The sequence below is a fragment of the Corylus avellana genome, chromosome 5 (genome assembly GCF_965113065.1).
Source record: "Corylus avellana chromosome 5, dhCorAvel1.hap1.2, whole genome shotgun sequence".
NCBI classification, from domain to species: Eukaryota; Viridiplantae; Streptophyta; class Magnoliopsida; order Fagales; family Betulaceae; genus Corylus; species Corylus avellana.
Window position 1 is genome coordinate 3,391,584 of NC_142494.1, and position 15,422 is coordinate 3,407,005.

Below are 15,422 nucleotides of genomic sequence, written 5' to 3' on the forward strand. Positions count from 1 at the left end.
TCAAATGCTTTGAAAGTATCTCGATGTGCTAATTTTAGGGCACAAGCTTTAGCTAAATGGACTACTTCCAATTGTGTTTTTGGAAATATTCCCACAGGATCTCTCATTCTCTCTTTCATTCGAATAAAAAATTAGAAATATCCTCCCCTATAACTTTTTCCCTTATTCAATTAAAAAAAAAAAAGATGAGAGTCTCTAGCCCTTAGAATAGTCACTTTTTCACATGACGATATATTCTTAGATTACTTGGGCTGAAAAGGGCTGTGTTTGGTAGGGTTCACAACCCCTTAATTCCTAGGCCCAGCCCATACACATGGGAGCCCCATATCAATCTCCAACAGGCTCAGCCGCCTAGGAAGTTAGGAACCACAGCCGAAAACCCAACGCGGCTAGAATCAAAACCCTAACCCAAAAAAACTTTCTGAAACCCTAATTTCCACACCAACCAAACAACTGCCGCTCCCTATAAATACGACACGAAGATGCACAACCATCGTCATCTTTCTCATGCTCTGCCTCTTTCACATCCCATCTCATGATCCCTAGGATTTTCTAAGTTTTGGGTCTCTGTTTCTCGCTTGGTATTTATGTTCTTCTCTTGCTGTCTCTGTGAATATTGTCTCCAAATGGAGGGTGCGGTGATGATGCTATTTTGTGGACTAGAGTTTCTGATCTGGGTTTTACTCCCTGAATCTGATTGACAAACCCTTGGCTGTCTGAGCACTTATCCTTCTCAATCACTCTAATCCCCTTTTCACCTTCTTGTTTGATTGTTATTCTAGGGTTTTGAGCTATTGATTGCAGCAAAGTATTTGGGTTTTTTGTTTTGGGGGGTAAAACCCCTTTTTTCTTCTTTTATTTCTCTCTAGCAATGGATTTAGAGGAAGGAGAAAGGCTTTTTCCAACCTACCCATATTCCTTTTTCTCTTTTATAAGCTATTAAAAGTCTAATATTTTTTTTTGATTGATTTTGTTTCTAGTTTGTTGGGTAATTTTGTGTTTGTGCATGTTGGTGTATGAGTTGAATATTGGAGGGCTTATGATGATAATTTTCAATTATCTTAGCGGATTTCAGTGAGATTTTAACGTCAATGATCTGATTGTTACACACACTGAGGCTCTAATTTACCAATTTCAATAGTTATTTTACTTGGATTGTTTTTATTTACTGTATTTGTTAAAATTTTTTAGGGACATTTCTGCTGTGATGAGATTAAAACACTTGGATGTGTTGTGGGCAGTGGACGAGACCCTAAAAAGTCTCGCCGTGAGCCTAATTCATAAACGACTTCTCCTTCCACTGAGCATTTGGTCCCAATCAAATCACTTGTTATTTCATTTTCTATTAGTTACTCTTACCTGTCTTTCTTTTGTTTTTTAAATTAGAAAATAATTTGGATGGAAATTATCTGGAATTTGATTGAAGTTAAAGCTTGCGCCCATTACCAATTCTGGGGGATAAATAGTTCCTCTCGGTGTAATGGCATGGGCGCCATATTTATCAGTGTGGCTATCCTGATGAGTGGCTATTTCAATGCCATTTTATCCCGGAAACACCTCACACATTTCAATTCTTGTTTGAAAGAATAAGTTGTATGGACTTTGTTGAAGTGATGTTTGAACTTTGGGTCCTTTGTTTGGTTTATTGCACACAACCACATGCGGGGTTTTACTTTGTGCCAAAAGGATTTCTTTTTCTTTCCGTAAAACCAAAACAGAGATTGAGGAAATCAAGTTTCAGTACTAGAACCAAGCCTAGTATGTCTACTCTCCTATTTTTTTTTGTTGAGAAAAGCTTGGCAAACAATTTCTGAAAGCATAAAACAATGATCGAGTTTTTAAGGCGTCTTTTTTGTTTTTAATTTTTGGGTTTTGCACCTTTTGTTTGATTTTGTAACTGAATTGAATATCACAACAATCCAATAAACAAAGACGGTTAAACTTATAATGCAATGGAAATCCCATTAAGGACTTGTAAAGAATCGACAATGCTAAGAGGAAATGTCATAGTAAAGAATACATGAATAACAACATCCAATCCACTGTAGCCAAGAGAAAGTGACATAGTAAAGAATAAAAAATGCTACTCTTTGCGTCTATTACACATTATCCAGACCACCCAGAAACTTAGGCACCCAGATTTTCCACCTAATAAGAGAGAGGCAGTGCTTGTTGTACAGAGGATAACTCCACCAGAGTTTCCTTAGAGAGGAATTTATATCATGCAAAAAAGACTTTGGGTAGCAGAAACAAGAAACAAGGACATGGTTTACACAGCAGTGTTCTTAGCCACTGATGAACAAGAATGAAGTTGTCATGGATAGATCTTCCTTGAAGGAAAGCGGGACGGTACTGAGACACCTTGGTGGGATTATTGATTTTAGGAATCAGAACCAAATGAGTATGATTGAAAGAGCGGAGAAGATGAGCATTCCGGAAGAAAGATTGGACAAAACGGATGACATTAACCTTTACAATTTTCCAAAATAATTTGTAAAAGAGTCTTGTCACACCATCAGGACCAGGAGATTTCTCACTACCTAATTCCGAAACAGCCCTCCAAATTTCATGCTCATCAGGGATGAGACATAACAAATCATTTTCAAATGAGGAAATGATAGGCTCAAACAGATCCTCCAGACCAGAGAGCTCCGGAGATGAGGTAGAAAAAAGGGAGATGAAATGGTTCGCCAAATGCGAACCAATATCATTCATGTTATGCAAAAAAAGAGCCGTTATCTAATTTAATACAAGAGATAGAATTAAGCTCTTCTTGGAGGCCCAACTGGAGATTATCTTCTCCGACCTGAGCTTGAGGGCACAGGGCTTCTTTTTGGACTTCGTCCAAAGCTTTGAGGATGATGGCTTTTAAATTAGCCTGGATTATGCCAAAGTGATTAATGTTCCAATGCTTAAGAGCCAACTTGGTAAATTTCAACTTTTGTTTGAGAATTGAAGCATCCGAACCCCAACAACTAGAGTCCCAAGCTTCAGCAATAACCGGAAAGCAAGAAGGCTCTCTAACCCAAAAACTATCAAACCGAAAAGGCTTAGGGAGGTTGGAATAAGAAACTCTGGTGTTAACAAAAATGGGGTTGTGATATAAAGCAGCTATTAGGGGTGAAAATGCGGATACGGATGCGAATAATAGCAATATTCGCATCCGCATCCGTAAAATGCGGATAATGATTTTTGATATCTGTATTATGCGATTATTACCCGTATTCGTGTGGTTAATGTAAATATTATCCGCTATTCGCATTTGAGGTAATGGGCATTTTAGACCTTAAAATTGTAATTCACTAATTATTGCTTCTAGTAGATACAAAAAAAAAAAAAACATTATTTATACCTGAACATTATTATTTATATCACACTTTCTAATCATTTTGCCAATAAATTTTCATCACATTCATTATTTAATGTTTAGCTTATAGTAAATCTATAGTTGGTAACAAGAAAAAATATTTAAAAATAATAATAATAATAAAGGAAGAACATATATCTTTTTTCTCTCACGTTTTTCTCTAACATCTCTAGTGTCTATATGGTGTTTCTTGATCCCTAATATGTCTTTTTGAAAAATATATATATATATAAGTCCATGCAGGAAAATTTTAGATAAGGCCTTTTTTTTTTTTTTATTATTCTATATATCTAAATATTAAATAAATATTATTGTTGATTTGAAAATTATTTTCATCACTTTTAAAATTCAACATTATATTCTTAGTAAGAAATTTGTCTAGAAAATGGTTTTAAGATTTAATTAATTTTTTATTCTTCAATTTTTAAAGTTTTTCATATCCAAGACATATCTGTAATTTTAGAAGTCCCTCTTATGTCACTCTTGTGTCCCTCCAAGAATGATGTGGCTCTTAAAATTTTTATTTAATCAAAATCTAATAATGATCAATTACAAGCCCAATAGTAATTTTAAGAGTTACATCATTCTTGAAATGACACAAGATAAACTTATAGCATTACTCATATTTCTAACACACACACACACACACACACACATATATATATAGTAATGTTAGGTACCATATTTTTATCCTCCTAAAGCTGATGTGGCTTTTAAAATCATCATTAAATGTTAGATGAATTATACTTGAATTTTGATCTAATGGTAGTTTTGAAAGCCACTTAGAAGGATTTTATGAAGATAAAAAGATGGTACCTAACATTACTTATATATATATATATATATTTTAAATTTACATAAAATGAATAAATGAACCTGATTGATCAAAGTCGCTTCATTTTATAAGAAAGTCAGCTAACACTCTTAATCTGCAAAAACAAAGATAAATTTTCTTAATAATTAGTGAATAATTATATAATGTAATAATTAATTTTATTAATTTCAGTTTTTTGTTGAAAAAAAAAAACACTGCTTTATACAGAATGGTGCGAGTGTAATTGATTTAATTTAATTTTTTTTTTTTTTCTGACAATTTTGTTTTGTTTTGTAATTAATTTTGTTTTGTTTTGTTTTGTTTTTTTTTCTGGCAAAATCAAAACTACGTCGTTTTGCACATCTAATATATATATTCATCTCTTTCAGCCCTAACCCTAAACCTACAAATTCGCCCGCCTCTCTCGTCTCCCGCCGTCTCTCGTCTATCTCTCGCTTGCTGGTTGATCTTCTTTTGCGTTGATTGCAGAGAATAATCAAAAATGAGTCGAGGGAGTGCACCAGGCCCCAAGGGGAAGAAGAAGGGAGTGGCATTTACCATTGACTGTGCGAAGCCAGTGGAAGACAAGATTATGGACATTGCATCTCTGGAGAAGTTCCTCCAGGACAGAATCAAGGTCGGAGGCAAGGCTGGTGCTCTTGGTGACATTGTAGCCGTCACCCGCGAGAAGAACAAGATCACTGTTACTTCTGATAGTAACTTCTCTAAGAGGTAATTTGGTTTTGTTGGAATATCTAATCTGTGTTTTAATTTATAATTCACTCTTGATTTTCTTAATTCTTGGGTATGAGTATGAGGTTAATGGTATGGTATTGTTTGGTATCTGAAATTTGTACACTTATATGATTTGTTCGTTATAAAATTTAGCAATCTGATGTTACCCAGTTAATAGTCTGGTGATTTGTAATTGGCATTGCCATTTGTGTTTGTTGTTGCAAGATTGACATAAAATGAGACCTTTTATCTTTTGTGATTGTTTGGGGCATCTCTTAGGTAAATTATCTACTTTTTACATTTTGTACAAAATTATTTTGATTTAGAAATTTGAGTAGTTGCCATTCAGTTGGTAATTTTTGTGCATCACTATGTAATAGTGCAAGGAAATGAATCAATGTACCCCACCCCTAAGAAAAACTTGGATTATTTACCTGAGACAGGTTAGCAAGAGGTGCTCCTGAATAGAGAATTGCAATCCCCCCTTGGATTATTCAGCTTAACCAATTTGGTTTGCATAGCACTGAATAAACTTGATTAGTGTGTTTGTTTTGCTGGTAAACAGCATGGGATGTAATCCTGAGTAGTTGTGACGAGCTAATATACATCCATCTTAATTTTTATTTATTTTGGTCAGAAGCTTGCTTGTGTATTAATTGTTTCCTTGGATCTTTGGCCTGTATGGGAATAGCCACCTTTGAGTTCTAATCAGGCTGCGGTCTTTGTATGAGCACTAATCAAAGATTCTTCTATATTGTCTCATATTTTGTTCTGTCCATTTCTGTCAGTAGGAGTGGGCAAAACCGGTTTATTCCTGCCCACCCCGGCCCGCCTAATTTTTCCTTTAAAAAATGCGGATCCAGGTTAGATTTTGAGTTATCCTGACGGGGCGGGTTGCGGTAGTAATTTTTTAAAACTCCTGGGTACCCGCCCCAACCCGCATTTAACCCAAAAAACTAAGTAACCCTGCCCTTACCCATGCGCCGCTCGCCTCTTCAATCTCCAGGTTCTTCACTTTCATCAATCTCCAGTTTCTTCACTTCCAGAATTCATACCCAAAAAAACCTGGTGTTGGATTTACTGATAATGGGGTGCAACCATTTTCTGCCATAGATTGATTAAAAGCTTTAAGGTACCAACTTTTCTTCTCTTTTTTTCCACTCATTTTATGAACAATATGTTCAACTTCCTTGAAACCTTGAATGGCAGAAGCATGCAAAAAAGACCTGTTGGTTCAATTTGTTTGTTCTTTTTCCACTCATTTAATTTATTCTTTGCTCTATTTGTTTAATCATAAAAAACCAAATTCATCAAGCTGGAGATATTTTCCAAGAACTCAAAAACAATAGAACAACGATTTCATCCACAAAACCAGCTCTGCCCTGCCCCCAAAAACCCAAGGTCCAGCAGGTGCTGTTCATTAAAGCCGGGTCTCGGATGCCTTTTTTAATACACGCATACTACAGGTTGGGTATCCAAAACACCCAAACCCGGCCCGATTTGACCCGTGCCCACCCCTAGCTGTCAGTTGTTTAACATCTGTTCTCCGGATTTTAATTTAATCATGTATGAGCACTAATCAAAGATTCTTCTATATTGTCTCATATTTTGTCCAGTCCATTGGTGTCAGTTGTTTAACATCTGTTCTCCGGATTTCAATTGAATCATGTGTTTCTTCACAGTTTAACATCTGTTCGATCTGCTTCTCTGTTCAGGTATCTCAAGTACCTGACCAAAAAGTACCTGAAGAAACACAATGTGCGTGATTGGCTCCGTGTGATAGCTTCCAACAAAGATAGAAATGTCTATGAACTTAGGTACTTCAACATTGCTGAGAACGAAGGAGAGGAAGAAGACTGATAAGTTTAAATCAGCTTAGTTGTTAAGAACCTCATTTTACCTTTTTTGTTTTCTGTTGCCTTTGTGATGCTGCTTCTTGTTTAAACTCATGCGGTTTTAACAATTTTGTTGCTTAAATTAGAGATCTTGATTATTCCAACTGATGGATTGGTAATATAGAAAGTCTTTATTCGTGGGTGAATCGAGATTTGTTTGATTTGGTTCTGTCTCAGGGTTCTTAGGTTCCAAGTTCTGCTTGGTTATTTTTTTGGTCGTCTACTTGCTTTAATGCACTTAATCAAAAGCTCGTGGAATTATTTATGAAATGTTATCTCATTTTACAGTTCATGGTGTTGTACTTAATCCACGTGATCTGTAATCAATATTGCCGAGCCTTCGACGGACTCTTAAATTCCTCATACAATCTAGGCTGCACCCTGCACTTACCATGTATCAAAACCCCCCTCAAACATAAATGAAGCAGATGATTTTTTTAGGTATTTCCTTGCTGCCTTGCCCGAATGGGTATGACGAAGAGAGAAAAATTTGGGCCACGAGAAAACATAGAGCAGATATTCAGAAACCAGAGGGTAGTAGTGGTAGAGGATCAAGAGAGTTATGCAGATGCGGGTTCCATAGAGAAAACAGCTCTCAGAAAATTTCTTCTCTTTCCAAAAAAAAAAAAAATTACCTATTTTGTCTCTCTTTCTCTCTCTCTCTCTATCTTGAAATTCTCTCAGGTAATAATTAGTTTATATCTTCCAAGGACTCTTATCTCTCTCAATTCCTCTATGTGAGTCTTTGAATTTTTTGAGTTTTTGGGAAAAAAGATTGTTGCCTGGGTCGTTGGATGATTCAAACCAAAAATGAAATGGGTTACTTGAGAAACAGAGGGGAGAGAGGTAAGTAAGAAGGAAAAAGAGAAAGTGGGAGACTAGCCGTTCTCAATGGAAGCTGCTGCTGCGAAGCCGGAGTCGAAAGTGCTGCTTTAGGGAGAGGGCAAGCCGATGGGTGCAAGGAGTTGGGTGGATCGTCGAGTTCTGGATTGAAGGGGGATGGGGGGTGGGGGAATTGTTACTGTCAGCAAGGTTCTTGAAAACCCTAGCACATCTTAGGCTCAGAATGAGAGGAGTTTGGGGTGGCAGGCAAATCCTCGAAGAAATCGTCGTCGTGGTTGAAGATGAACAAACAATAGACAATTTTTTTTTTTTTTTTTAAATGTTTTTGATTCATTAAATTTTTAATTTTTAATTTTATTTTTTAATTTTTAATAGAGAAATACTATAGGTCAATAAGTTTTTCATATTTAACCTATATTTATAAACTTATGTAGATCTCACAAAAATCAATAATAGACCTCACAAATCTAACATTTCTCTTTTTAATAAGCATACGGCCATGTGTCACTCCATCGTATGGCCACGTAAATTTCCGTTAAGTTTTTAAATGGTTGAAACCATTTTCGTTTTTAGTCATTATCGAAATACCATCTATGATACAAAATAAAATCAAATAGATAAAAATAAAGTTTTTAAACCACACGAGCCAAAAAGTATTTAACCCTATATTTTAATATCTTTGAAACCTCCAATTTAAATTGGTCAAATTGAAAATTGAAGTCTAAAAAGGCAAAATGTCAAAAAGTACAAGAGGGTTATGAAATATTTTCCTTAAAAGCTATACTAATTGGTAATTGCAAACCGCAAATTATTATCCCCAACATGTAATGGGGTTTTTAAAATTCTAACTATTTTATCATCTTTAACATATAATAAAAATTAATAAGAAATAATAATATATTCTTTGACATATTAAAGAAATTTGGATTCACCCACGAATAAAGACTTTCAATATTACCAATCCGACAGTGGGAATAATCAAGATCTCCAATTTAAGCAACAAAATTGTTAAAACCGCATCAGTTCAAACAAGAAGCAGCATCACAAAGGCAACAGAAAACAAGAAAACGGTAAAATGAGGTTTTTTTTTTTTGATAAGTAAAAAGGACACAGATCATTACAATGAGGTTTCTTAAAAACTAAGCTCATTGAAACTTATCAGTCTTCTTCCTCTCCTTCGTTCTCGGCAATGTTGAAGTACCTAAGTTCATAGACATTTCTATCTTTGTTGGAAGCTATCACACGGAGCCAATCACGCACATTGTGTTTCTTCAGGTACTTTTTGGTCAGGTACTTGAGATACCTGAACAGAGAAGCAGATCGAACAGATGTTAAACTGTGAAGAAACACATGATTCAATTGAAATCCGGAGAACAGATGTTAAACAACTGACACCAATGGACAGGACAAAATATGAGACAATATAGAAGAATCTTTGATTAGTGCTCATACATGATTAAATTGAAATCCAGAGAACAGGTGTTAAACAACTGACAGCTAGGGGTGGGCATGGGTCGGATCGGGCTGGGTTTGGGTGGCTTTGGATACCCGACCCACAGTCTGCGGGTATTAAAAAAGGCATCCGAGACCCGCCTTTAATGAACAGTACCCACTGGACCTCGGGTTTTTCGGGGCGGGGAGGGGCAGGTTTTGTTGATGAAATTGTTGTTCTATTGTTTTTGAGTTCTTGGAAAATATCTCCAGCTTGATGAATTTGGTTTTTTATGATCAAACAAACAGAGCAAAGAATAAATTAAATGAGTGGAAAAAGAACAAACAGGTCTTTTTTGTATGCTTCTGCTATTCAAGGTTTCAAGGAAGTTGAACATATTGTTCATAAAATGAGTGGAAAAAAAGAGAAGAAAAGTTGGTAACTTAAAGGTTTTAATCAATCTCTGGCAGAAAATGGTTGCACCCCATTATGAGTAAATCCAACACCAGGTTTTTTGGGTATGAATTCTGAAAGTGAAGAAACTGGAGATTGATGAAAGTGAAGAAAATGGAGATTGACGAGGCGTACGGTGCATGGGTAAGGGCAGGGTTACTTAGTTTTTAGGGTTAAATGCGGGTTGGGGCAGCGCGGGTACCCGGGAGTTTTAAAAAATTATTACCACAACCCGCCCCACCCTGCCCAGATAACTCAAAACCTAACCTGGATCCACGTTTTTTAAAGGAAAAATTAGGCGGGCAGGGGTGGGCGGGTTGTGCGGGTATAAACGGGTTTTGACAGCAATGGACAGAACAAAATATGAGACAATGTAGATGAATCTTTGATTAGTGCTCATACAAAGACCGCAGCCTGATTAAAACTCAAAGGTGACTATTTCAATACAGGCCAAAGATCCAAGGAAACAATTAATACACAAGCAAGCTTCTGAACAAATTAAATAAAAATTAAGATGGATGTATATTAGCTCCTACTCAGGATTACATCCCATGCTGTTTACTAGCAAAACAAACACACTTATCAAGTTTATTCAGTGCTATGCAAACCAAATTGGTTAAATTCAATAATCCAACGGCGATTGCAATTCTCTATTCAGGAGCACCTCTTGCTCACCTGTCTCAGGTAAATAATCCAAGTTTTTCTTAGGGGTTGGGTACATTGATTCATTTCCTTGCACTATTACACAGTGATGCACAAAAATTACCAACTGAATGGAAACTACTCAAATTTCTAAATCAGAATAATATTGTACAAAATGGAAAAGGTAGATAATTTACCTAAGAGATGCACCAAACAATCACCAAAGATAAAAGGTCTCATTTTATGTCAATCTTGCAACAACAAAAAATTCCACTAATGGCAATGCCAATTACAAATCACCAGACTACTAACTGGGTAACATCAGATTGCTAAATTTTACAACGAACAAATCATATAAGTATACAAATTTCAGATACCAAACAATACCATACCATTAACATCAGACTCATACCCAACAATTAAGAAAATCAAGAGTGAACTATAAATTAACACACAGATTAGATATTCCAGCAAAACCAAATTACCTCTTAGAGAAGTTACTATCAGAAGTAACAATGATCTTGTTCTTCTCGCGGGTGACGGCTACAATGTCACCAAGAGCACCAGCCTTGCCTCCGACCTTGATTCTGTCCTGGAGGAACTTCTCCAGAGATGCAATGTCCATAATCTTGTCCTCGACTGGCTTCGCACAGTCAATGGTAAATGTCACTCCCTTCTTCTTCCCCTTGGGGCCTGGTGCACTCCCTCGACTCATTTTTGACTGCAGAGACGAGGTGAGACTGAGAGCAGCGAGCGAGAGACACAGAGACACGAGAGAGACGAGAGAGGGGCAGGTGAATTTCCTTTAGGTTTAGGTTTAGGGCCGAAAGAGATGAATATATCTATATGCAAAACGACGTGGTTTTGATGTCAATTACACTCACACCCTTCTTTATAAAACAATCTCTTTTTTTCTTTTTTCTTTTTCTTTTTTCAACAAAAAACTTAAATTAATAAAATTAATTATTTCATTATATAATTATTCACTAATTATTAAGAAAAATTATCTTTTTTCTTTTTATTATTATTATATATATATATATATATATATATATATATATATATATATTAAGAGTGTTAGATGATTTTCTCATAAAATGAAGCGACTTTGATCAATCAGGTTCAATATATATATAATTTATAATATAAATTGAAAATTTGGAATTAAGTCTCTAGATACTTAATTATTGTATTAGAGCATTCCCAATGGAAAAGTCAAATATTAATTTTATCTAAAATGACTCTTCAAATATTTAAAAAAACTCTACATTGGATTATCCAAAAAAAAAAATGTAAAATTAATATTTGATTGGAATAGCTAAAAAAAAAAAAAAAAAGGGTTAAATGTAGCGGTACTTTTTAAGAGAGCCATTTTCTTTTTTATTATTTTTCTCATTTGTTTTCTCTTTTTCCCAAATATTTTCTTACTTTTTCTCTTGCATGTTCTCTTATTCCCAAAACTTTTCTTATTTTTAATAATATTTAAATGATATAGATAAAAATATAATTAATCGGATGTAGGAGACCTTTAAAAATTCATGTGCGTTTTGAGAAGCCATTTTGCATAAAAATTTGGCTCCTCCATTGGGAATGCTCTTAGTATGACTTTGTATACTTATGTGATATTATATATGTATAATTAATACTTATAGCTTAATTTGTTATTATATAATCATATGAATTAATTATCAATTGATATATAATCATATAAATTCTAATGATAATACTTCAACTGTGGTTATAAGTAATACATTGTTCAATTCAATGCCCATTTAATTTGATATTATATGAATCACATTGTCATTGTACATGAATAATATGAGTAAATATTTAAATTGTCATTGAATCATAAGATTAAGTATTTAAATTATCAGTTAATCATATGATTAAGTATTGATTTGTTATTGGATCATATTATATAGGACCTTCTCTCGAGCATTGTTAACTCTTTAAGTGGTCCTTGGCTGAACTTAGGGAATTTCAATACTATCCTCTCTCCCCAAGAAAAATTTGGTGGTTGTGACTTCAACTCCCCTTCCCACCATATTTTTGCTCATTTCGTCCGCTCTAACGGTATGATTGATCTGGGTTTTGATGGTAAACCCTTTACTTGGTGCGATAAAAGAAGTGGCAATAGTTTGATCCAGGAAAGGCTGGACATGGAATTGGCCTCCAAGAGCTGGCTCCTCCTCTTCCCCAATGCTCTTGTTCATTGAAAGATTTGAGACACACATTAGTATTAGTATTTTGAGGTGCTATTCACCGCCCTGAAAACAGCACAATGAAATCTTAAAATCTGTCTATTCTTGCTTTTATAAGTTATAGTGATAAATCAAAACAGCTATCACCAATATGAGGATTACTTGTCACTACCCATTTGAAATTTGAATATTTAATAAAATTTATGGTAAATTTTGTTTGATAACCTACTTTCTTTTAGACTCTCCGTTGCTCTCCATCTCTGATTCTTTGTATAAATTATTTTTTGTATGCTATTTTTATCTATTTAAATAAATAAGTTGATAATTAATTTTGAGTAGCTGGTTAAAGAACTAGGCCTGAATTTATTTAATAGGAAAATTTATAACATTTTGCCCTGATGGAGTTGCGAGAGGAGCAATAAATCGTCGAACACTAGGGATTCTGTAACAATCTCATATAGCGGAAAAACTGTAATTATCAATACAAAAAAAAATACTGTTAAAATACTTTTCTTTATACAAAAATACCCAAAGCTATGTCGTACAAGGCATTTATACAAATCTATCCGACAGTCTAAACTCTAGACAAAACTTAACCAACTTGGAATCTCTGTACATCTCAATATGAATCTCTAATCACAACTGCATAATTACCTTGATTTTTCATTCCTGCAAGCACTACAAAAAACTGTGAAGTAGTGAGTCAATTGATTTCCGACAATATAAATCATTGTTGAATCATATATAGCAAAATGCTAGACAAGTTATAAAACCACAAAAATCCGTATTATTGGATATCAATATTGTAGCACCTCAGATTTTTAAAGTCTTATTTTAGAGATATTAAATTGATGCTATGATTATATCAATATTCATATTAGGTAATGGCATTTACTTTGAGGTTGAGATATTTATTGATGATATTAGGTAATAATATTTATTCTTGAGGAATTTATTAGATCTTATGAATATTATTGGAATGAATATTGATTTGAGGTTATTATATCATGATGATGATTTTATATTGATTATTTTATTGGGAGATTTAAGAGATATGATAATTGATGATTGATTGGTATAATTTGGAGTATGATTGTAATAATTGGTGAAATAATAGGATAGTAAATGGTAGGTATAAGGATGGTAGAATGAGAAGGTAGAATAGTATAGGTAGAATAGTATAGGGTTGGTAGAATAGTATAGGGTTGGTAGAATAGTATAGGGTTGGTGAAATAGTATAGGGTTGGTAGAATAGTATAGGGTTGGTGAAATAGTATAGGGTTGGTGAAATAGTATTTGATTTTCTCCTATAAATAGAGCTCTTCTCCTTCAGTATTTTCACCACTCATCTCCTCTCCCATCTCTTGCATATATTCTTCCTTCTTCCGCTTTTTACTCGGTCTTTCTTCTTTCTAAGAGTGTTTACTCAGAACAGAGAGAGAAAGGGCGAGACCAAGCGCTACAAGAAAGAAAGAACACAAGAGAAACCGAGAGTGAGACGGGAAATTTAAGACAGAGAGCTGAAGAGGAAGAAAGAGAGTTTAGGCGAGAGAGAGAGAGAGAGAGAGAGAGAGAGAGAGAGAGAGAGAGAAAGTCAGTGAAGGGATTGTTATGGGTATGGACCAATTGCAGCAGAACGGGTTTCAAGTAATTACCTTTGATGATCCATTCATGTAATCCACTGTAAGTATTCTTACTTACTGAGTATGATATTGATATCCAATAATACGGATTTTTGTGGTTTTATAACTTGTCTAGCATTTTGCTATATATGATTCAACAATGATTTATATTGTCGGAAATCAATTGACTCACTACTTCACAGTTTTTGTAGTGCTTGCAGGAATGGAAAATCAAGGTAATTATGCAGTTGTGATTAGAGATTCATATTGAGATGTATAGAGATTCCAAGTTGGTTAAGTTTTGTCTAGAGTTTAGACTGTCGGATAGATTTGTATAAATGCCTTGTACGACATAGCTTTGGGTATTTTTGTATAAAGAAAAGTATTTTAACAGTATTATTTTTGTATTGATAATTACAGTTTTTCCGCTATATGAGATTGTTACAAATATCATACTCAGTAAGTAAGAATACTTACAGTGGATTACATGAATGGATCATCAAAGGTAATTACTTGAAACCCGTTCTGCTGCAGTTGGTCCATACCCATAACAATCCCTTCACTGACTTTCTCTCTCTCTCTCTCGCCTAAACTCTCTTTCTTCCTCTTCAGCTCTCTGTCTTAAATTTCCCATCTCACTCTCGGTTTCTCTTGTGTTCTTTCTTTCTTGTAGCGCTTGGTCTCGCCCTTTCTCTCTCTGTTCTGAGTAAACACTCTTAGAAAGAAGAAAGACCGAGTAAAAAGCGGAAGAAGGAAGAATATATGCAAGAGATGGGAGAGGAGATGAGTGGTGAAAATACTGAAGAAGAAGAGCTCTATTTATAGGAGAAAATCAAATACTATTTCACCAACCCTATACTATTTCACCAACCCTATACTATTCTACCAACCCTATACTATTTCACCAACCCTATACTATTCTACCAACCCTATACTATTCTACCAACCCTATACTATTCTACCTATACTATTCTACCTTCTCATTCTACCATCCTTATACCTACCATTTACTATCCTATTATTTCACCAATTATTACAATCATACTCCAAATTATACCAATCAATCATCAATTATCATATCTCTTAAATCTCCCAATAAAATAATCAATATAAAATCATCATCATGATATAATAACCTCAAATCAATATTCATTCCAATAATATTCATAAGATCTAATAAATTCCTCAAGAATAAATATTATTACCTAATATCATCAATAAATATCTCAACCTCAAAGTAAATGCCATTACCTAATATGAATATTGATATAATCATAGCATCAATTTAATATCTCTAAAATAAGACTTTAAAAATCTGTGGTGCTACAATCTTCCCTCCTTATTAGAATTTCGTCCTCGAAATTAAAGCCCATAAATTACCACCTATCTTCAAATTGAGCAACCCAAATTAAAAACAA

At 34.5% G+C, this 15,422-nt stretch overlaps 2 protein-coding genes and 4 non-coding genes across 6 annotated transcripts; 5 read left to right on the forward strand and 1 right to left on the reverse strand.

Moving 5' to 3' along the window:
- Nucleotides 1-629: 629 nt before the first annotated feature.
- On the forward strand, nt 630-728 carry LOC132183502 (small nucleolar RNA Z157/R69/R10). The gene has a single exon (XR_009440464.1). It is a non-coding gene; the product is annotated as a small nucleolar RNA Z157/R69/R10 (small nucleolar RNA).
- Nucleotides 729-1,033: 305 nt separating this feature from the next.
- On the forward strand, nt 1,034-1,121 carry LOC132183505 (small nucleolar RNA R11/Z151). The gene has a single exon (XR_009440466.1). It is a non-coding gene; the product is annotated as a small nucleolar RNA R11/Z151 (small nucleolar RNA).
- A 77-nt stretch (nt 1,122-1,198) lies between these two features.
- On the forward strand, nt 1,199-1,309 carry LOC132183506 (small nucleolar RNA Z152/R70/R12). The gene has a single exon (XR_009440467.1). It is a non-coding gene; the product is annotated as a small nucleolar RNA Z152/R70/R12 (small nucleolar RNA).
- Nucleotides 1,310-1,444: 135 nt separating this feature from the next.
- LOC132183514 (small nucleolar RNA snoR80) lies at nt 1,445-1,568 on the forward strand. The gene has a single exon (XR_009440473.1). It is a non-coding gene; the product is annotated as a small nucleolar RNA snoR80 (small nucleolar RNA).
- A 3,018-nt stretch (nt 1,569-4,586) lies between these two features.
- On the forward strand, nt 4,587-6,957 carry LOC132181219 (large ribosomal subunit protein eL22y). Its single transcript, XM_059594335.1, has 2 exons — nt 4,587-4,913; nt 6,632-6,957. The coding sequence occupies exons 1-2, from the start codon at nt 4,684-4,686 to the stop codon at nt 6,774-6,776; spliced, it is 375 nt and encodes a 124-aa protein (XP_059450318.1). The 5' UTR covers nt 4,587-4,683; the 3' UTR covers nt 6,777-6,957.
- Nucleotides 6,958-8,564: 1,607 nt separating this feature from the next.
- On the reverse strand, nt 8,565-10,988 carry LOC132182275 (large ribosomal subunit protein eL22y-like). The gene is made up of 2 exons (XM_059595469.2): nt 10,667-10,988; nt 8,565-8,957 (listed from the first exon to the last, which is right to left on the reverse strand). The coding sequence occupies exons 1-2, from the start codon at nt 10,894-10,896 to the stop codon at nt 8,813-8,815; spliced, it is 375 nt and encodes a 124-aa protein (XP_059451452.1). The 5' UTR covers nt 10,897-10,988; the 3' UTR covers nt 8,565-8,812.
- Nucleotides 10,989-15,422: the final 4,434 nt, after the last annotated feature.